Below are 22,889 nucleotides of genomic sequence, written 5' to 3'. Positions count from 1 at the left end.
TCAAGGCTAAACTGGTATTTCATATCACCCCAAAGAGTGGAAAAGTAGTACTTAAGAGATAAGAGGAAGGCAATGTGTCATTTGTCAACGTCAGTGTGTATTTTGTAGATAAAATCTATGGTAAATTTGACTGATGACGCATAAGAAAAATAGGTAGTCAGGATTTATATATACTATGTTTCTTTGATTTCTCCTGTGTGTATTGAAGTACAATTAATTCATTCTCTTAACTCTAATAGGATGAGACTTTTTTGTATTTTGCTTTCTCTGTCTCCCTTTCCTGAATGTAAAAATAAAAATTTTAAAGGCATGGAAATTTACCATAGTCTGATAAATCTATTACTGTTAAAAAAAGAGAGCTAAGTCATCTACTCAATTAAATCAATTCATAAAGAAATACAAGTTTAGTAAATTCTAACTGTTGTTCATTAATTTATGATGTGTTTATGTTATGAGCAGGGAAGTATTAAATAGTAAGTTGCATTGCTCTGCAGCACATATATTCTAAGATTAAAAAAGTTTACAAAAGGATTGCAAATTGTAACTAATGTGCCTTTTGGAAAAATAAGTTTCTACTGACAATGACTGGATTAGGTTGTATAGGAAGATTAATTTCTCCCAGAAAACACATGAGGAATAACACAAAGTCTTGTTTTTTTTCTTTTGTGTAGTTACTTAATCAGACAATACCAACACTTTTTTTTTTTGGTCTAGAAATACAAGAATAATCCATTCAGATAATCAGAAAAAGCTGACATTTCAACCATAGCCAAAGCAGTTTTTTACTTTCATTTTCTTCCTCCTTCTTCCCACAACATCTGTGAATTAAGGAATCAGATACTGGGACATAATAGAAAAAAAGCTTACTCTCCTGCACTGTGATTCATAGAGCTTAAAAAACAACACTATTTTCAACGTCGAGCTATTTTAGACAGAAAAGACACATACTGTACTAAGGTTTACTATTATCAGGGATCACAATTAGTTTTGGTTTTTTTTTTTTAATTTTCCTTGTTCTCTCCTGAGCAGAAGTAAGGAAATTTACAAAGCAAAGCAAGCCCTGTGATATTCCACATCTTTGAACAACTCACAAGTCCAGTTGTTACATCACTTTTCCTTTTCCTTTTTATAAAATATTAAAAAATTGAAATCTGGAGGCCAACTTGAATTTACAGAACTGTATTTTGCTGGGCTTCAGCTTAAACACTGTGCATTTGTTAAAACTAACATTTATCTTACATTTGAAGAACAAATTGGGCCCCCACTTATAGCCTGTCTAATGGTGTGCTAGGAAATTTCTCATAGACTCATCCATTATTTCAGGTAATCTGAGCTGTTTACCAGTAGGAGGTTTTTATTCCCCTCTTTTTTTTTTTTTTAATAATCTATTGATCATAACGTTCATCTTAAAATACCTAAGCTATTCTAATTCAGCAAGAGTTTGGGCATAAAAATCATAATGCAAAATAATTTATATTTACAAAGGACATATTTCAGCTGTCCCATCAAATTCACAATAGGACTCATTTAAGTCCAAATAGCCAAACAGAAAGATGTGGCTCTGTCCTGTCTGACCCCTTGCTCTCCCCAAGAGAAGCAAATACTCGAATAAATTACTTGTAAAGACATTCACTTGTAATGTGTAACACCTAAGTTTAAATTCTCCCTCATTTAACTCACAGAGAGGCCTTGAATATCAGTCGCCTGTCTCAGTCATTAGCTGTAGCATTTTCCTGTCTCTCTACAACTTCAGATCTTCGGACACAATGATATATTTACTTCTGGCTTTTCTGATGTGCCTACTATACATTCTTCTAGAGACGTATTAGAGGACAAATCATTCCATTTTATTTTTATAGAAGGTACTGGCATCTGATATTTGAAACAAAACCCATTCCATTCTTAGTGGAGATTATCTGTTTTGGGTAGGCTATCAAACTAATTCAGATTAAAATCCAATCATCTAAATCAAAAGTAATTACAGCACACAGTATATGAAATACTTGTTAAACTGCATTCAAGATCTGAGTAAAAAAACAATTTAAAAAATGAGATCACTTTTTTGTACTGTACAAGGGGATACTATAACTTCTCTGAGGAAAGAATGGAGGTATTCCACACCAATTTACGTAGCTTTAAAAGCTGAATTTCTGCTCAACTGAAATATAACATTACCTAAGCAAAATGTATCCCTTCTTGTCTTGATGGGAAAATGACTCAAATCACTGTCATGTATATGTGTAAGAACAGGCAACATATGCTTTTGTCACATTCTAAAACATAGTGAAAATTTCTCTGAAGCTATTTTGTCTGCCAAGAAACAGTAAGAAATGTGATTTTACACTTTTTATGTATGGACTCTTTCATTTTGTTGCAAATTCTTCCTTTCTGCTTCATGTTCTCAACAGGCATAAATTTAATGAACAATAGTCATGGTGAACTTTTAAACAAGAACAACGCTCATTCTGAAGAAGAAATAACAGATTATGGCATTAGCTACATCAAAGCCACCAAGAAATAAGTTCAGTGGTATAAAAAAGATGGAGTTTACTTTTATGTGGCTGAACGAGGTGGGTATTACACAACCTTTATAAAAGACTCTGAATTGAAGCTTTTTAAGATACTGGGAGAGATAGGAACCATTTTTAAATCATTATGAATTATAAAAATAACATTTCCTTCAGTTACAAAATCTTAAGATGTTAAACAAAAATTTACATACATACCTATTCAGATGCAAAAAAGTAACATTCTTTATGACAGTTTTTATTTATTCTCTTTTCCCACATTTTGCTGGGTTTCATTCCTCCTACCGTTAATCAGGCCCAGAATACATATTATGAAATATGAATACAAATTCACTTTTATTTTTTAGGCTGTACGGATGTAACTGATGCCTGTAAGACTCAATAACAACAAATCCACCTGAGAATTGCTAACTGATGTCTGTTAGTCCAAGTAATAACTGAAATCAAGAAATTATTTCCCTTTGTTGGAAAGGTTTTTAAAAAGATGTTACTTTAATATAACAACCCATCTTTCTGGGTTATTATAAAAGTAAATTTAAATCTAGCCATAGAATATTAGCATAAGTTGGCAGACACTTCAGGAAACGTTCACTATGAACTCAGTTCAGAGGACTTAATATGGAGACGAAACTATCTATGGAATTGTATTTGTGCATGGAATTCAGTTAAGAGTGAAATTAAATTGCAAGAACACTTTATAATTAATAGTTTGAATAGACTGGCATAAATATAGGAAATTCATATATATGATAACCGTGTGATGGCTTGACCAGTTACGTTTTGACTCTTTATAAGCAAGTCAGTATTTACATTACACAGTGCACAATACTTGACTATTTAGAAGCCAGCTAGCAAGTCAAAGAATAACAGCCTATGAAGACTGAATTATACATTCATTACCACAGATAAAACTTTCTATGTCAAGATTCATGCAGTTTGTACAACTTTCAGCCAAATTTTACTTCTTTGAAAGAAATTAATGTGCAAAACCATCATTCAGAAAAATTAAACTATCATCATAAAAAATTCAGTAAGATTTAGTTTATTATAAATATTAGATATGACCATTCAAAAAGCACAGAAGATTTAAATAACTGTTTTTTTTTCCCTGAATTTCTTTTCTCCCTGCCTCTCCTGCAAAGATTTAAAGTCTCAGGAAGCGATGTGGAGAAGCTTACACTGCTGAAGTTCATGGTTCAATAGGTTTACACAGTAAAATATTTTCATCATGGTATCTGCTTATTCAGCATTCATCATTACATTTTAATTACATACACAGGTAACTTTCAAAGTCTATTGCTTACCTTCTTCAGGGAAAGAATTCCTTCCCTTGTTTCTTTGTCAGTAGATATGGAGAACACCCCAGAGCCATCACCATTTATAATTGTATACTTCATGTCTGCATTTGAACCAGTGTCTGCATCATTTGCTTTGATTTTGCCAACTGCTGATCCAACTTGAGCTGATTCAGGAACATAGAGTTGATAATGTTCTGAGGGGCGGAAAAAAAAAAAACCACAACAGCTTGGACATTTTCTAGCCAAACTAAATTAGAGAACCGTTATGTGCTTGATACACTTCTGAGTAACGGGAGAGTATTTCATATGCAAAACTGACAAATAAACCTATGAACTTATTTAAATTCCTGAAAGAATTCAAAAGGGAATTGTATTTTACCTGGGATGCCTTCGTTCCCTATTCAAAATCCAAATTACCTAATGCAGGATTTTGGTTTTCAGTTATTTCTGCTGTTCATCACATAACACAGGAATTAACTCTGAAGCTTACTTCAAACCAGTATTTTTAAAAGTTTATCTTCTCCATAACCAAAATATATTTATCTCCACCAACTTTCCATAAAATGAGTAGTCAAATGGCTACTCTTGAACTGGAAAATCTTTGTATAATTTGTTTTTCTGAAATTCAATCAGTTTTGCAACATCACATCAACATTTTGCAACACTGAATCAGCACGTATTTTGCAACATTGAATTAACATGTATTTTTTTCTACAGAAAAATGTAGTAAATCTTAATATTTTACCATTACCACTTTATAGTGTTTTTGTTGCGGCACAAAACCCTTTGCACACAAATTTTAATCGGTATCCATGGTAAAGGAAAATGAACATAATGGGTACATAAAAGTTTTACACAATTGTGCCCATAAAAAGCACCCATAACAAATATGACCTCCTTTCAGTGTTTTTATAACCTGTTAGGTTAGTCATTAGAAAATGAAATATTTTTTGAAAGGTAATTTTCTTAACTGTTTCTATCCTCTTGGATTAAATCTCCTAACAGGTGCAAACTTGCCTGGGGACAAGAAGGTGCCACAAGGAGAAAAAAGTGGCAAACAGAGACAATGTGATTACATAAACCTCAATTTCTGTCTGAAACTAGGCCACAAAAACAGCTCAAAGAAATTTTCTCCTATAATGCTAGTGTTGTAACACAGCAGGGATGCAGAAACCTACCAGCACTAAAAAGGAGAATACACATTCAATAGAAGGTGTGCACATAGCACATCTCTCCCCCCCAACAACCCCCCATCCAAATCCCCCCCCCAACAGTCTGCACAATTTACATCACAGGCCAACCACCAATACAGAAAAGAGAGCAAAATAACAACTTCTGTTATTACATATCTTCTGAAACTCTGCAGAGTTTCTTCTATATTCCTCTTGGGCATTCTGCGATAGTGAATGCAATAGTGCAACACTGCGGTGCAGGACAGTGGATCAGAAGATGTTACTTATCAAAGCTAATGTGTTGTTACAGTTTGCTGAGTTTAAACCAGCTAGCATGACTGCAGAGCTGCTCTTGGTAAGCTGGTAGAAAGAGAAAGGCAAAATTTAAATTGAATTCAGAGATAAAACCTGCATTATGGCAGAAAAAACACTATTTGTTGGATGGACTGAAGAAATTGCGAATCTACAGAAGTTGCAACTGCAGAGGGAATGGCTGTTATCACTAAAATACAACTAACTTTAGACACCTGTTAGAAAATAGAAGATTTTATTACAGATTTCTCTAATTCCTTGCACAATGGTTCCTAAACTTATTTATAGTCTTGAATTGTTTTTGTAATACTAGCCCATAATACTAATAAACAAATGGTAGTGTGAGAAGGATGGAAGAGTGCACTAAACTTTGTTAGTCCAAAAGGAAAGAGAGGTTTCCTAGGAAAACAAAAAATAAGTTACCATGCATTAAAAAAGCTCAAGGGAAACAAGAAATGTCCAGTAGAACAAGAGAAAAAGTATAATTTACCATGTAAAGAAGAAAATATCAACACTGATATAGCAGGAAAATTGCTTAGTAGTTGATTCAATTAAAACACACCGTTAATTCTTTGACGCAATTCTTTGATATGCATATAAAAGCCACCTTCACAAATTTCCAAATAAATGCTCTGCCATGCATTCTTTTGCAGTGCTTCGTGCTTACAGATGATGTCAACTGACACTTTCATATTGCTGGTTGCTTTATTTAATACATAAAATTATAGTGATCAGATGAGATTCATTTTGGAATTTACTTATTGTTAAAATAAGTGTGAAATGTGGTCTTTTGACACTTTTGCTCTGGCTATTGCATTCCAAAAAGGAAAAGGTTGAGACCGTAAAGAATATGTTATGTAGAGGCCATAAAGAATGTGTTATATAATCAAGCCACTTCAGGAACTGGAAGTGTTATAACCCATATGATAGGGTGAACTAATTAGAGACTTCCAAATAGTCAAGCTAGTTCAAATATATCCTCATGACACTACACTCTGCTTTATAATCACACCCCAAGTGTTAGCCATCTGTTTCAGAAAATCATTTTACTGATACCAGCTTCAAACATTCTGAAATACTAAAACTTCAAGCAAAACAAATATTTGAAATCGCTTATTAATTATCTGTCAGTATTTGTAGAACTGACATGTTTCAAAAAAATGGATGGAGTGAAAAGAAAACTGTTAAAAAATAAAAACTCTTAGATTATAAGGTCAGGAATGTCTCCCAACAAGTATTTAACCACTGCTTCAGAGACAGCCTGAAGATGTCTCATACAGACGTGAGCCAAATAGATAATTACAAACAATACTCTCTAAAACCAACAAACACATAGGAGGATAAAATTCAGCAGTATGGTTAGATAAAATATATTACAGACATTTATTTAGACTAGCGGTGACAACTGGGAATGTTCTACTAAACACTAAATTGTTGTAAACTTTATTACTGGAAAGTAGAGGAACCAACTAAAGGCTGAACTGAACATTTCCTTGGGCATTGAATAAATTTTGATAGGACATTAAAAATAATGTGGGATGCATATACTGTCAATTTATGATTCTTCATGGTAAGCTATCAGTCTGTCTCAACCCTCTAAAAATTGGTTGGGAAGTTAGGAGCCCTGAGGAACAGATACCAGTCTGTATTAAAAATGTTTCACCAAATCTGCCCAAGTTGAACAAATTGTTCCTATGGTCCCAGCATCACAGCCTTCCAGGAGCTGTTGTAAAGCAGAAATTTCAAACAGTCTTGGGGATGCTCTGAATTGTTCTAGAGGGGCTGCCCGGTGGCTTATGGATCAAGATTTTGTAGAGGTTGATTTGGTTCTCAATTTTTATATTAACATTCATTCAGATGCATTCACTTAGCTCATGAAATGAGTAAATTAATACTCTTTTCCAGTTAATGTACTGTATAGGATAGTCATATCACTTTGCAGGATTTAATCTATGCTAATTGAAACATCGTTCAAATGCATACAGGTGATCTTCATCTTTCTTTCAATAAACTATATGGCTTATCTGTCATTATAGTACAGAAAATTTATTGATCTGTAGAACAATTTACTTCTCATTTCAATTAGCCTACAGGCAACCTATAATGCTGTGTTTTACCCTCAGAAAAGCAATTTCTCTGTCTGAATCTCTCTCAAAAAAAGTATGACAGTATTTAATGCAACTCAATAAGCATGTTACTTTATTTTATTCGTTAATCTATTTTGTTGATAGTTTTGACTTACTTTTATAGGTTATAATGTCCTCTTGAACAGCAGGAATTACCTTACTTAACAAAGGAAGGGAGAGGCATAATACTGAACGAGTAGAGAAATAAGCAAGTATTTGGCCTGCTTGTTATTTGTTTATCCAAGGTATAGTTTTAGTAACATAAGGATAAATACTGCTTGGTGATGAACCAATGGATGCATTCATTCACACATCACAGCTCATACACCCATACGCTTCTCTATCTACTAGCAAACTGAGAAACACAGTAACTGATTGCTTTAACACAAAATATCAGCACATCCTAAATGTATATCAAAGTGCTATGTGAAGAAAGTTTGCTTGAACCCACAACTAGCTAAGTACTCAGCCATGAGCAGAATTGATAACATATGGAGAATAAATGGACAGTGAGCCAGGCTCAAAGTCTGATTATTCAGACTGGCAGCCAATTAACAATCAAAACTGTGGCCAAAACTATTTAATGTCTTAATTAATGACCTGAGTGACAGGTTGCATGTACTTGCAGCAAGTGAGTGGACAGTATCAACTTGGGAAAAAGTGGTCAATATGCTGGAGGGCAGGGCTGCTGTTCAAAGGGACCTGGACAGGCCGGAGAAATGGGCCGACAGGAACCTCATGGCGTTCAATGACAGCACTGGGGGAGGAATAATGCCATTCACCAGTACACGCTCGGGGCCAACCGCCCATAAAGCAGCTTTGCAGAAAAGGACCTGAAAAGGACCTTTCAAAACTTGACTAACCCAGGCCTTTTGCAACTTGATCTAACTGAACCTGCTTTAAGCAGGGCTTTGGGTCAGATGACCTTCTGGAGGTCCCACATGAATCTATGTTCCTGGCATTCATGAAGTTATGTCTCACGTTTTACTACCAGCCATCTTTGATAAAATTCACGTGCAGCTCCAACTGTGGACTGTGCTCAACCTTGCTTGGCGGCTTTCTGTTACGAAGTTATTCTCCATTCACAGAGCTGCTTGTTTTCATTACATGTAGTAGATTATTCTGGATTTCTCTTTTGAGACTGCAGATTTTTAGAAGTCCATTTCTCACGGTATGTCTTGAACATTTGTTGCATTTTTCTTTACTATGCTTATTTTTAATATAATAAAACCAATTTTAATCAATCATCATTATGAATACAGTAACTTTTATGATTCCAGAAGCTCAGTCAATTTTCTCTCTACTGTCTTTGTTCTGAATATTCTTTTTGATGGCAACATCCCTTTCATACAGCTAAACTAAAGAAGAAATTTTTAAGATGTGCGTTTGGCTTATTCTTCTTCCCTGCCAAAAAACCAATGCTTTTTCACTTTCTAAAAATATTTGAAGTTTAAGTGAAGTTAATTCTTATTTGCAAATATGACACTAAAACAATCTTCATAACTTAGACATTTTGCTTGCCTCGAAACTCTGAGAACGCAACACTCTTGGGACAATTTAGAAAAAAACCATTCTTCTTAGATGCAATAGACCCCTTTGGCTGGAAGAAGACTTGTGCATCCCCATGCCCCTACTTTTTACAACTCAGTGCAGCCCGGGAGTTATGTTTGTGATTAAGATCATAATCAGTGATGAGTTTAATTTATGTTCCATGCAACTTTGCCTTTACAGACAGTAACTAAAAGTACCTGAGAGCTTTCTGACTAATTCTCAGACATCAAAAGTATTCTGATTTCTTGTAAAAACTGTGAAGTTTTTTCAGAAACAGAAAGAAAACTGGGTTTCCTGGATTTCAGATTCAGTACTTTCCTGTAGGTATTGAATACCCAAATACACATTTTTTCTGCAAATGGTGTGGGAAAAACAACATATACACTCCATAATCATCACTAATGAGCAACTTAACAATTGGGCATGATCTGTAGCAATCTCTAGAGCTGTGCTGTGTTGAGCATATTCTATGCCATTTAAAGGAGGACCACGGCTACATCAGGCAGCTTGGGTCAGCAGAGAGCAACAGCAACACTTGTAAAAGGGATACACTCCATTTGGACCGTGTTTGGTTTTGTTTGTTTGTTTGTTTTTCCCTGGCATTACCACAGCTAGGATTGTGCTCCCATTGGGGTTTAGCTTTATAAAGGATACAAAAATGAAGGGAGATCTGAAGACTAACCCTTAAAATGGAGTGGTCCTGCTCCCAACTCTACATCAGTAAACAAACAAAACAACCAACCAAACCCCTCATTCCCAAAATCACTACTGCCTTATTCAGAACCCTTATAGAATTTTTTTTTTGAGCATTTCAAAATTATTTTGATATGTATGATGTATGTAATGAATAATCTACCTTACACACAGAAATTCTCATAGACAATACCCAATTAAGTGAAATAAAAACCACTGCTAGACTCCATCCTAGTCAGGAGTAAAGTTGATGCACATAGCTGGCATTAAAGCTCAGTATACAGAACACATATTTTCTACAAATATTTAGTTAGACTTTGACTTTAAATATATTTTTTCCCCTCCCAGCTTCCCTTTATATTTGAATTCTGTAAACAATTCTGTGATCAAGTTTTATTGTCATGAATTCTTGTTAAAGAAGTTTTTGAATCCGATACTTAAATATTCTTGAAAAGTATTATATTTACTTCCTTCAATTTTTACAGTAAAAATCTGGTTACGGGAATCACACTTATTCTGCTCAGGAAATAGAATATCATGAGACTTCCTATGCGATCAAATGCCATTAAACAACTTATGTCAGATTTCAGTGACAAATGAAACAATTTGGTAGCTTTAACTTCAAATTTTATGCAAATATGAGAACATATCAATCTTCTCACAAACTAATAGAATAAGAAGACAATTGAACAAATCACTTTACACAGTATTTTCCAGTCTATGGAAGCATGCACTCAAAGATACATATACTTTATTTCTTATCTCTTAACTCTCTTTGGTACTTAATGAACATCGTCATCTCTTAAGTAAGGTATTCCTCATCTCACATGTCCATCTCTTTAAGCTGAATTCATAGATGAATGATTGATTCTAGCACATTAGAAAGACACGAGTATAAGAGAAATTTTAGAAAATCAGTCAGATCACTGAGGCTTGTCCCTTTTACCTCTCTGTTTCCTCAGGACATTATTGATGCTAGCTGCTTTTTAAACAGCCTGTTGTCCTTGTGCAGCAGCCTTGCTAGGCAGGTGATTCTAAATACTTCTGGAGAATCAAAAAAGCACCATATTTTCTTGTGTTTAAGACTAACAGCTGTTGTCTCTTGGCCTGACACATTCAAGTCACACACCTTCATCAGGTAATACAAGCATATAATAGCATTTTTCCCCTTTACATGCGCTCCTGTCACAGTCAGAAGGAAACTCAGGTTCTGAAAATTGATAGAAATGAAAGCTTGCTAGCTCATATTTACCTGCCCCACATTCAGCTTCTGATGTGACACTTTAGCCATTTCTAAACAAAGAACAATTAAGGTCAGGGGGCTTGGAGATTTACCTGTGACGATTCTCTGTAAAGGCAGAAAATCAGTATACTGAACACCAACCGTACTCACAAAGGACATGTCACTCACTGGTCATTCACTCGAACCTGAGCACACACTTTATAAACACAATTAATTGAAAAAATTCTCCGCCTTTAAGAATATGAGAGAAGCAAAATACTCGTTAGCACCAGAATTTTGCTGTGTGACTACTATGTGAACATGTACTATAACCAATTTTAATAGCTGTTTTCTTTGACAAAGAAAACAGCTTCTAAAATGTATACACCCCATGAAATGCATTGCCAGATTTTTACAGCAACCTTTAACACAGTCCTAACAACATTCTCAACAAAAGAAAATCTTGCTACCTTTCTTTCCTTACACAAATAACTAAAACCTGATTTATGTAGATACCATTATAATTTTATAAGTCTATACTGAAATACTGTTTACATTTTATCAGCACTAACACATAGAATTTCTAGGTTACAAGTAATTATTTCTAAGTCTTTTTTTATATCAAAGTTCCCCTGTTATTTAAGATTTCCCAATAATATACTAAAATGTTCTGGATTAATCTTTATGTCTCAAGTTAGCTGAGATTAGCATGTTGGGCAAGAATTCAGTTTTGCAGAAAACTCTCAGTATTAACCAGAGGTGTTTTAAGAGCACAGCAAAAAGAATTCTCTTTGAACAGCCCTTAAATTTTCTCATGAGAACCCACCCTTTAAATCTCATTATGTTGACTCAATTTCACAACAGTACTAAGAAGAAGCTACATTTAATTTTTAATACCTGTTTTGGACATAAAATATATTAAGATAGGCTGCTATATTTCCTTATCACCTAGAAATATCTAATTTCCTGGCATTTCCCCTGGCATGTGCATTTATGTTACCCATTTTATCTTTTAATGAGATATTAATAATTGCCTTTCAGTAGATTGATCATGCACATCAGGCTCATCCTGCGTACTATTTACACTAGGAGCTGTTTCTGAAGCTGACTTTGTCTAACCACTGGGAAGGAAGAGTGATCCTCCATAAATCTTACAGATGGAAAAAACAATCAAATCATATGATTATAATCTACATTTCTTTAGACATCCTGGAACACATATATGATAAAAATTGTTGGTAATATATAAACTATAATTCTAGAAAAGCATATCCTAAATTGTGAACTGCCTGTGGAAACAAACAGTGAATATGGTAGTACAAAAAACTTATTTGTGGAACACAGGAATGAGAAAAATGAGAATAAAATAAAATTTCCAGGATGGTAACTTCACTTTTGAAGAAAGGGAATAAAGTTCTATGCAGGAATATATCTTCTGAAGAACAAAATATTAGGGTTCTGTGCAAATCTGGTTTTAAAACAACTTTCTACATGTCCCTCTATTCTGATTTAAGGTCTTCCTAAAAGACCTAAGCATCTCTTCAGCAATAACCGATACCTGGGACTACTCAATTGCAATACATTTTACCCTTAGTATATTATAGCTAGGATATAGCTATTGGGAATAGTCACAAAGGTAGTAAGTGTTGTAGCGTAAATTACGAAAAAGGCATTCCTCTAAATATAATGAAAAAAAATCTTATTAAATAAGCAACATTCAAATGTAGAGCAATTTCTGGAATGAAATGCTTCCTCATGCTCCCTGGACACTGGATCGTTGCTGGACTTATCATCATCATCACGTAAACAACACAATGAACAAGAAACTAGACTACTAGGTATGAACAAAATCTAATTAACAAAGGTGCAGTTGATCAGATTTCAGCAATCTTAAGCCAAACCAGTTATTGAGTCCTTTTCTTGTTTTGTTTTAAAACTGAGTTTCCTGAGGACACACAACTTCCGTAATCATTTTAATTCAATAGCCTCCCATAACTTTTAACCCCTGTCCAATTTCACACAAATCTAACAGAAGGGCAGAGGCCTCACAGATGTTATGATTCTACAAGCTGCTTAATAATTACTGGTTGAATAGAAGAGAAAGACTTGCTGAAAGAAAATCAGAGAAAATTCCACTTTACTCATCTCATTTGGCAGCAGCCAAGTGGTCAACCAGCAGGCAGATAGCTCTGGACTAGCCGCCACAGGAGGACGGGACAGTCTACAGTGCATGGCAGTGGGGAGTGAGAGGATGCTGATGGTTATGTATGGGCATCATAGGAACTGGATGTACTATGTGGAACTGGGGATATGGAAATGACCATATTGGAGTATAAATTCCAAAAGAAAATCAACAGCAGATACCTTTGCACTTAATTAGCTAAGAGTTATATTAACAAGGCTAGACACCTTACTAGCACAGAACAGAGTTAATGTCTACTTCTGGGATGTGAGCTTATTTTTTCAGAACTAACTGGAGTATCTTCATACAACATTCCTACTTAAATATGGCTGTGTACTTTTCATACAATGACATTGTAAAAAGTGAGGCCGAACTAATTATGCATATATGTAATTTCACATTATATCTATATACTGCCACGAAACAACCAAGACTCAACCATCAAGCGTTACAAAAAATGTTTTAAGCCATGACTCGTATTTGAATTCTGCTTTATCCTAAAGAACTGAGCTAGATGTATCGAATGACAAAATCTACAAATGGGGTATCAGGGAAGTAATTTCCTTGTAAAATTAGACTCTACACACAATAACTACAGATCTCCTACACACTGTCCAGAGTGTAATCGTTAGCACTTGATGTACAAAACATGTCAGTGGAAGCATCTGCCTAGTGTGATGATCTTGATTCAATCAGAATCTGCCTAGTGTGATGATCTTGATTCAATCAGAATCTATTCATCCTAAACAAAGGAAAACATGCAGAATCTATACATCCTAAACAAGACCAGAGAGAATTAATGAAAGAAAACTATACAGAAAATTCTGATGTAACTCAAGGCTGATAACAGTGTCAACAGTAGACGGAACATTTTCTATCAGATTACTGAAATAAATTTATGACTATGAAATTAGGGCCCTCAGCCATCAACCAAGTGGATCCATCAGTGGTAAAACTAACAAGAACTGAGAGATGCTGATTATTGAAAAGCAAAAACCTTCCCATGCAGAGCATTGTCTGTCAGCTTACATTAAATAGATAGTTAATTTATAACTGGACTCTCAAAAGAAATGAAATCTGTGGTGATGAAGAAAAAGAAATCAGTGTTGTACAAGATGCACTGAAGTAACTGGTAAGCAAAATACTGAATTGGTTTCAGGTTGTTCTCCCACTGAATTCACAACCCCTTGCCTACTTCTGAGACATACCACTGTGTTCTGCACGCAGAATTCTTCAGCTATGTTTCCTATTCCAGTGATTATTATTACCATGTATTTCAGAACTGCAACCATCAGACTGATAAAATTATGCAGTAATGTTTCCTATTCTTCCTCCTAGACTCTTTGGTATTTTGGAAAACTGTAGCTCTTCTGTTAGTAATTTCTTTGAAAGAAAGTCAGCTATATTTAGAGTGAGTACAGAAAAAACCACAGTAAATTCATTTAAGCAGATATATTTACAACCTCTATTTCTAAGTTTTAAATAGATTTTTAAAGTGTTTCAAGGGGGACAAATCCTGCATAACTTACTCCATATGCATCTCTACTGAACACTGATCTACCAAAGCCAGAAAGGTACGATCTTTTAAATATATACAATAAGGCATATTTCTAAATGAAACAAATAATAAAAGCATCAATCAGATGTGCTACCCAGCATGTTCTCAAGTAAAGTACTCATACAGTTAGAGTCAGATTCAAAACTCACAAGTATGGTAACGGAGAAAAGGAAACTAACCAAAAGAAAGTCTGTGGTTTAGCTGAGGCTCAGCCTGTCCCAATGGTTATACACTAGATATATGCAGTTTTGGTTAGCACTTCCCTTGAATTCAACTCTGAATGTGACAAGCCTCAGTAAGTCTCATTTAGCATTCCGTCTAATAAGGAAATTGAAGAGAAATTTAACTGAAAATCATGGCATTCAAAGAAAAGAAAAATAAACAGTGAAGTTTATTTCTGTTAGTGCAATACTCATGTATTATTGTAATAGTTCATGATGTTAATATGGCCTGATTTTAGATGGTCTATACTTTCGTTCCGTATTACTTACATATAGCTACCACTCTTTTGCAAAGTGTTTAAATTATACTTGTTGAAAAGGAGTAAAAAAGCAATGTTAGAGTCATAACTGTGGTATAGGAATCCTGTGTAAGGAAAGATAAAGCCACTGTTTGTACTCTACAAAACCTGTTCTAGGATTAGTATTTTCTGTTTAAAATGATAATGTTAAAATACATTTTTAATTTTGCTTTGTTAAATAATGAGTTTTCATTAAATGTGAAATGATGTTTTGTCGTTTTCAGTGTTATTTTTTGCAATTATTAGAATCCCTTAGAATGTATAGAATAGAACCTGAACATTTTATATTTCTTCCATTTCTGAAAAAATATTAATACAGATAAAGAAATGTATGTGACAACGTACAGTTCTGCTTGCTAGCCAGTTTAATATCCAAAACCTTCCATTCAAAATAAAAGAGGCCAATTCTTGAAACCTGATATGTAGGGATCCATCTGTCTCATGAGTTTGCAGGAAACTTAGGACATTTTTTCTGCTTTAACTATTTTAGATGTTATATTTGTTCAAAGATATGCCTTACCTTTTGCCTTTCCAATAGTTAGGAAGTATTAAATAGAGTGATGGATGCAATGACAATTCTGTGGAACATAAAACCAAATATACTTTATTTAAGGCTGTGTTTCAAACGCTTTATGTTTTTATGTGTTTGCGAGGCACAGAAAAAATATTCATTTCTACAACACTTTTAACGAACCAGAAATACTGCTTGACCAGATTTTACGTTAACGTGTATTGCCAGTGAGCTTTGTTTTCCCCCGGAGCTTTGTAATCTCTATTATTGTTTATAAATCTTCTCATTCAAACAGCTTAATGTGTTTCCTGGTGGAGGTACCTATAGCTACCACTCCATTATGTTCTACAAGGGCTCACGCAATGTCTTGAGTCCAGATTACAATATTCTTACTGGCCTTGAGCCAATCTGCAAAGGAAAGCGGGTTTAGCTATGCAATTGCATTCCAGAAGACTTTTAAATAAATTGTTGACTGAATTCAGAATTCCTACAAGACTCCAGCTGCTGTGTCAGATCAATGTGCACCCAATGAGCTGCATAATAATGAACTTCCTATTAGTGGTCATATTAAGATATTCTAAGAGTATTCTAGCATATACTTTTCATATATGCATGTGAGAACATTCAGTTTGACATCAACATCAACAATTCATTTAACTAGGATAAAGGCAGACTCCACCATAGCTCGACAACAGTGAGAAACAGCTTGGATTTTGACCATCTGTAATGTAAAAAGTGATCTTAAAAGTTTGCATGGGTATAGAGAAAAAAACTGAAGAAAAAAATTGATAGATGTGTATGGAAGCAGCCAAAGGCATGCTGGATTAAATCTTTTAATGTGTTACCTTTTGTTGTGGTCTACCATGGGAACAATGTAATTCACTTGTGGATCAAAATCACACAGTTGTTGAAATATACATTCAAAAAGGATGGGAGAATAGCCCACATATGACAAGAGTATTGGTTTGTCACCCATCTCACTCTTACTCAGTGTTTAATTGAAAGAAATCTTCACTGGTTTCAATATTCTAGCATATGCCATCTCTGTGCTTCATCTGAAATCACTGGAGAACTGAAAAATATTGGTGAATCCAAACACTTCTCAAGCTGCCTTCTCCCCACGAATTTGAATACTAACTGGATTTTACTAATAGCTTCTTACTTCACTGAAAATCAACACGATTTTCAAATCAGTTATATGCTGAAATTGTACATACTCTGAGGAAACCTGGGAGGATTGTCGTTGACATCAGTGAGTGTGATATTTACAGTTGTTGACCCTGACAGCCCTCCGACCTGCCCAGCCATATCTTTGGCTTGAATGACAACGGAATAATGCTCTCTGGCTTCCCTGTCCATGTTGTGCAAGGCAGTCCTGATGACTCCTGTGATGGAAAGAAAACAAACAAACGAAAGATCAAGATTAGCTTGTTCGAGCAAGAAGAAAGGCTGGGTATAACCTTTCTTTTCAGGAAAGGTGGAGAATGGCAGATTTTATGGAAATGCAAAGCTTTTCTACAATCAAAATAAGCTGGCTTTAGTTGTTTGTGTCTTATATATATGTATAAATATAAATATATATATAATAAACAATGCCAGAGGCTACTAGACAATCAACTTGCTTGAGGATGTGAAGAAATTAAGATCATGTATTAGAACAATTATTATATTAATAAATAATTAATCCAACTTATATAACATATAACTGTTTAAATAGCTATTTAATAGAAATATTAATGAATGGAAACTCTTACACCACTAAAGAAGACAGAAATTCCTTTTTAAGAAAAGTTAATTTCTGAATTAAAATGTGACATACCTCTTAAAACTACCCAAAAGCTAAACTTTCTTATTTGACAGATCTCAAACAACTACTTTCGTATTTGATACGTCAATCATATACATTTATGTTCATAAGTGTGACTTACCTAACACTTGTCCATAAAGTGAAAGATAAGCTATTATTGTTTTTACTACAGTACAGAGAGAAAACCAAAACTGAGTGATCCTAAAATTCTATTTATTTCTATCCATCACCATCAGAAATTTTTTTAACATGTAGCCAATTACACACACAGAAGCAAAGATTACAACAAAGGAAGGAACAGTCAATTCCGTGGGCTCAGTTTCAGTTATGGGAATTTTTTCACTTACGATGGTGCCTGTGAATTAGGCCCTGCTAATTTCTTTGATCACAGGCTGACAGAAACCTCATGGAGTCCAATAAAGGGAAATGTCAAGTCCTGTGCCAGGGAACCAGTACATGCTGTGGACAGACTAGCTGGGAAGCAGCTTTTCAGAAAAGGATCCAGGGGGTCCTCAAGTTGGACATGAGCCAGCAATGTGCCCTTGCAGCAAACAAGGCCAACAGCATCCCAGGCTGCATTATGAAAAGCGTTGCCAGCAGGTCAAGGGAAGGGATCCTTCTCCTCTGCTCACCACTGGTGAGGCCGCATCTGTAGCACTGGGTCCAGTTCTGGGCTCATGAGTACATGTAAGACACTGATAGACTGGAGTGAGTTACACAGACATGAAGAAATATGTGAAATGCTAAATTTATTAACATTAAATTTTCAAAAAACTACATTTTTAGCATAACTTGGTTTTGGACTCTTAAACTGAGTGGCTGTTATACCTAGTAAGAAAATATACCTTAGCATGATCAGATGTTGCTTCTGGGTAAATTTTGACTAAATAATAGCCATTAACACAAAGCAACTTCAGAAGAAGAGCCTTGCTCTTCTACACAACCTGCTCTACAGCATGATTCTCAAGGTTTTTGATTCCCACAGTCTCAGATGATGCAAAAAGTGACTTCCAGAACACTATTTTTCTTGTACTTTAAGTTTACTTTCTTTTGATTTCTTTAGTAAAACCATTTAGCCATTATTACATACAAACCAGAAATTTTCATGTAGCTTATACCATTGTTTCCATTCTATTCTGAAAACAAATCGCACATAAATAAGTAGAACTAGCCACAAAGAATAACATTTTAAAGTATCCATGAAGATTCAGAATTATTTTAACACAGTTTTGCACTGTAAGTTCTGTTTCATCAGAAGCATAGATTCTGGACAAGCTGGCTAAAAATAGTATACCAGTCTGGTTTAGGTCATCAGTGGGTTTTTCCTTTAAATGACACAGTTACAAACACACCTTTTTTCATAAATTTCACCATGATATACTGAAATTAACCACAATTTATACATACTATAACAGAAAGGCATGGAGACATTTGGATAAAAGGCACTGATATAACTTAAATATGCGGTTTCATCAAAATCAATATGGTTCACAAAACCTGGTAATACTGTTCTGAAAATTCATTTTACTGAAAAATAGTAAGATAGAAAAGTATTAAAATTAAAAATGACCTGCTTTGACATTTTTCAAATAAATTGCTTTACTTTTTCACATTGAAATGAAATTTATTGGAATATTTAATATTTATGTATATGCATGGAAGGAATCTTGGATTTTTTTAAAAAACCTTCAATTTCAATTTCAAACAGACCAAATTCTACACAGTGGAACATCTGTCTTCTGTACAATCCTCATAAATGCACTAGTTACATTTGTAAACTGATTTAAACAAACAGAAATTCCTCTGAATTACAATTACTTTCCTCTTCCTTTCTGCTTCAAGGGGTATGGTACTAAATCAATGCTTGTAGGCAGTTAATAAGGAGTTGTGGATGACTAATCATATCTCCCACTTGCATCAGATTCCTCTTTTCTGAAAAATGAGTAAATGAAAATGGGCAAGTTTTTAACTCCAAAAACTTGTATCCAAAGTTTAGAATAAGAAAACTGGTTTTAAGCTTAGGATAGGCTCTACAAAGAGATCTGGACAGGCTGGATCGATGGGCTGAGGCCAATCGTATGAAGTTCAACAAGGCCAAGTGCCGGGTCCTGCACTTCAGCCACGGCAACCCCATGCAGCGCTACAGGCCTGGGGAAGAGTGGCTGGAAAGCTGCCCGGCAGAGAAAGACCTGGGGGTGCTGGTTGACAGCCGGCTGAATATGAGCCAGCAGTGTGCCCAGGTGGCCAAGAAGGCCAACGGCATCCTGGCGTGTATCAGAAGTAGCGTGGCCAGCAGGAACAGGGAGGTGATTGTCCCCCTGTACTCGGCACTGGTGAGGCCACACCTCGGGTGCTGTGTTCAGTTTTGGGCGCCTCACTACAAGACAGATACTGAGTTGCTGGAGCATGTCCAGAGGAGGGTAACCAAGTTGGTGAGGGGCCTGGAGCACAACTCTTATGAGGAGCGGCTGAGGGATCTGGGGCTGTTCAGTCTAGAAAAGAGGAGGCTGAGGGGAGACCTTATCGCTCTCTACAACTACCTGAAAGGAGGTTGTAGTGAGGTGGGTGTTGGTCTCTTCTGTCAGGTGGCTGGAGATAGGACAAGAGGAAATGGCCTCAAGTTGAGGCAAGGGAGATTTAGGTTAGATATTAGGAAAAATTTTTGTACTGAGAGGGTTGTCAAACATTGGAATGGGCTGCCCAGGAAGTGGTTGAGTCACCATCCCTGGAGGTATTCAAAAAGCGAGTGGACAGGGTACTTCAGAACATGGTTTAGGGGGCATGGTTAATGGTTGGACTCGATGATCTTGAAGGTCTTTTCCAACCTAAATGATTCTATGATTCTATGATATGCTGAAGGACAGGAGATAACGGAGGATTTAGTTCTCTCTCTTTTCTTGGTTGCATATACATATATACATCCTAAAATTATATCATTGGTATGAGGTATGTAACTACTGTGAGGACCCTGATGCTCTGTCCTTGTCACTAGCAGCTCTACCAACTCTTCTGGCAGTACAGCACTAAAATCATACATACTTTCAAATTTCTTTAATGAGCCCAAAAGGTGTAAGGAGAACTTTCTTGGTCGCCTTTTCCAATAAGGTAATATGAAATGCTCCAGCAATTCCTTTTAAAGCAGGAGTTGCCCTGAGTATCTTCAGTATACTTGGCAGGGGCTCCTATACATCCCACAAGAAGACAGGAAGTTCACATTAAGGAAGACATCTCCCTGTCTAAAACGGTGCAGAAAGAAACTGACAAAGAAAACTGTCACAGGCTTTTTAAATTTAAACACAGCCTTAATTTTGCCTCATATTTGTTAGGCAGCACTGTGACCCTGTTAACTGAGTACTTTTCAGCTATGTTTCCAATATTTATTCATCTTTACTAAGAAAGGAAAGCAATAAAAAAAAAGCAAGATGTAGACATCATTACGGGGACACCCCACCCTGTTTCTGGTTTTAAGTGAAGAATTTTTACCAAAGTTTGACTGCTATGTCAAAAATTGCGTACAACATATGGAGGTTTATATCTATTGGAATGGAGTTCAGAAGGACACATAGCTCTGGACCTCTGGCCTGCTGAATTTAGTCATACCTATTTCCATCGTAAAATTATGAGATGTGTTTTCCCACATGGAAGGCTCTCCCAGAACACACTTTTTCTTCTAACTTCTTGTCTACATTTATTCACCTCTAAATCACACCAGGTTTTGTTTGTTTGTTTGTTTGTTTCTCTGACAATTTCTACAGTCTTGGAAAGCCCATTTTCCAATTTGAATTTATCTTCCTTGACTGTGGATGACCAGAAACCTACCTACATTCCAGATGAGATTTCATCACTGCCTTTTCTAATTATAACTTTTTTTTTTTTTTTTCAGAATACATCACACTCGTGATTCATCTATGATTGACTAATATACCCAGGACATTCTCCTCCAATGACACTTACAAATTAACGAGACCGGAGTTACTGCAGACTCATAGAATATCTTGAGTTGGAAGGGACCCATAAGAGCCAACAAGTCCAATGCCCTGTTCCTCACAGAACTAACTAAAACTAAATTATATGACTAAGAGCATCACCCAGATAGTCTTATAATTAGCCCTGCAACATGGCCTTTACTATATAATACTATTTAATTTCATTATGTTCTTCTTGCTCTTGCCTTTGAAGACATAAGCTTCTTCTGCTGTACTGACAGTTCTTTACAACTTTTTGCAATCAGGAAATTTCTTCATGACGGTCCTGCATTTATCCTCAAAACTTCATACAAAACTGACCGAGAAGAACATTGAGATGAATGATTGATATGTCTACTACTGTGGATAGCTCCTTTTCTTTCCTTTTACCCAATGCCTCTGGATTTGAGAAAGCCCTGAAAATAAGTTTATTTTTGGCAAGTTTTACTTCCTTCTCCACTCAGGCTCTCTGAACTCATTCCTGATATTGAACTGCAATCAATTCCTTTTTTATTTTTTTTTCCAAGTTTTAAGATACTTCTATGCTCTGTAGCATCTGACAATGTGTTATGTTGTCTTTTTTAGCATTCTGTGAAGAACCATTTTACTTGCATGCTTGCATGTAAGAAGAGCTACAACAGAAGGCTCAGCTGTAACGAGACTGTAAAAATCAAGACTTTTTAATTCAAGTGCAGGCAATTATTAAGAAAATGTCTGCCACAGCCAAGTGCTTAACTATGCATTTACCAAAGTATTTAACTATGTACTTACCTGACAGTCTGGTACACTTGAAGTAATTTATCTTATTACTTATACAGAACAAGAACTTATTTTAGATTCAGTAACCACTGCAGGATTTTAGTCAGCTTTATCTTACAGCCTACTCCTGCATGATGTGTGAATAGAACCTTCCCAGAATAAACCATGGTTCATTTTAACATTTTAAGCTCAAAGGTTTTCTATCTAGTGGGAAAAAAACCCAAACCAAAACAACTCCACTTTAATGACAGACTAGTTTGTCATGGGCAAGTTAATTTTGTTTGAAAAATTTCCATTCTGTTGTTGGATCATGAGCCTCGTCACTAGAGATTTTATGAAGGGCCAGTAGGTCATACTAGATCCCCCATATTCTATTTTCTTATATATCTGTCATGATCACAACCACTAAATGGTTCAAATATAATTTTAAATATTTAATAACTATTGAAATGTGTGATTTTACCAATTACTGAGGGAAGTGAACTGTTGCAGATGGTAATTTCATTAATATTATTTTTACTTTGTGAATAAAAGCTCTATTTTTATCACTGCTTTGCTTTAGGATATGTAGTTAGCTTATTTTATTGTAACTTAATATTCTGAATATATTGTATATATTAAAATACATCTCAAAATCTAATATTATTCTACCTCGAAAGAATTAGACACATCCCTTTTAAGAGAA

General features: G+C 35.3%; 1 protein-coding gene across 10 annotated transcripts in view; it reads right to left on the bottom strand.

The window, feature by feature from the left end:
* The window catches only part of CDH18 (cadherin 18), a 549,881-nt gene that overhangs the window by 49,221 nt on the left and 477,771 nt on the right, over positions 1–22,889 (bottom strand). For all 10 annotated transcript variants that reach the window (XM_052781123.1, XM_052781150.1, XM_052781174.1 and 7 more), the window contains 2 exons: positions 16,891–17,058; positions 3,833–4,020 (listed from right to left, as the gene is read on the bottom strand). In XM_052781123.1, coding sequence (XP_052637083.1) covers positions 3,833–4,020; positions 16,891–17,058 — 356 coding nt within the window. The remainder of the gene's footprint in view (positions 1–3,832; positions 4,021–16,890; positions 17,059–22,889) is intronic.

The sequence above is a fragment of the Harpia harpyja genome, chromosome 1 (assembly GCF_026419915.1).
Source record: "Harpia harpyja isolate bHarHar1 chromosome 1, bHarHar1 primary haplotype, whole genome shotgun sequence".
Lineage (NCBI taxonomy): Eukaryota > Metazoa > Chordata > Aves > Accipitriformes > Accipitridae > Harpia > Harpia harpyja.
Note: the sequence above shows the minus strand (reverse complement) of the source record. Positions and strands in the feature narration are given on the sequence as shown.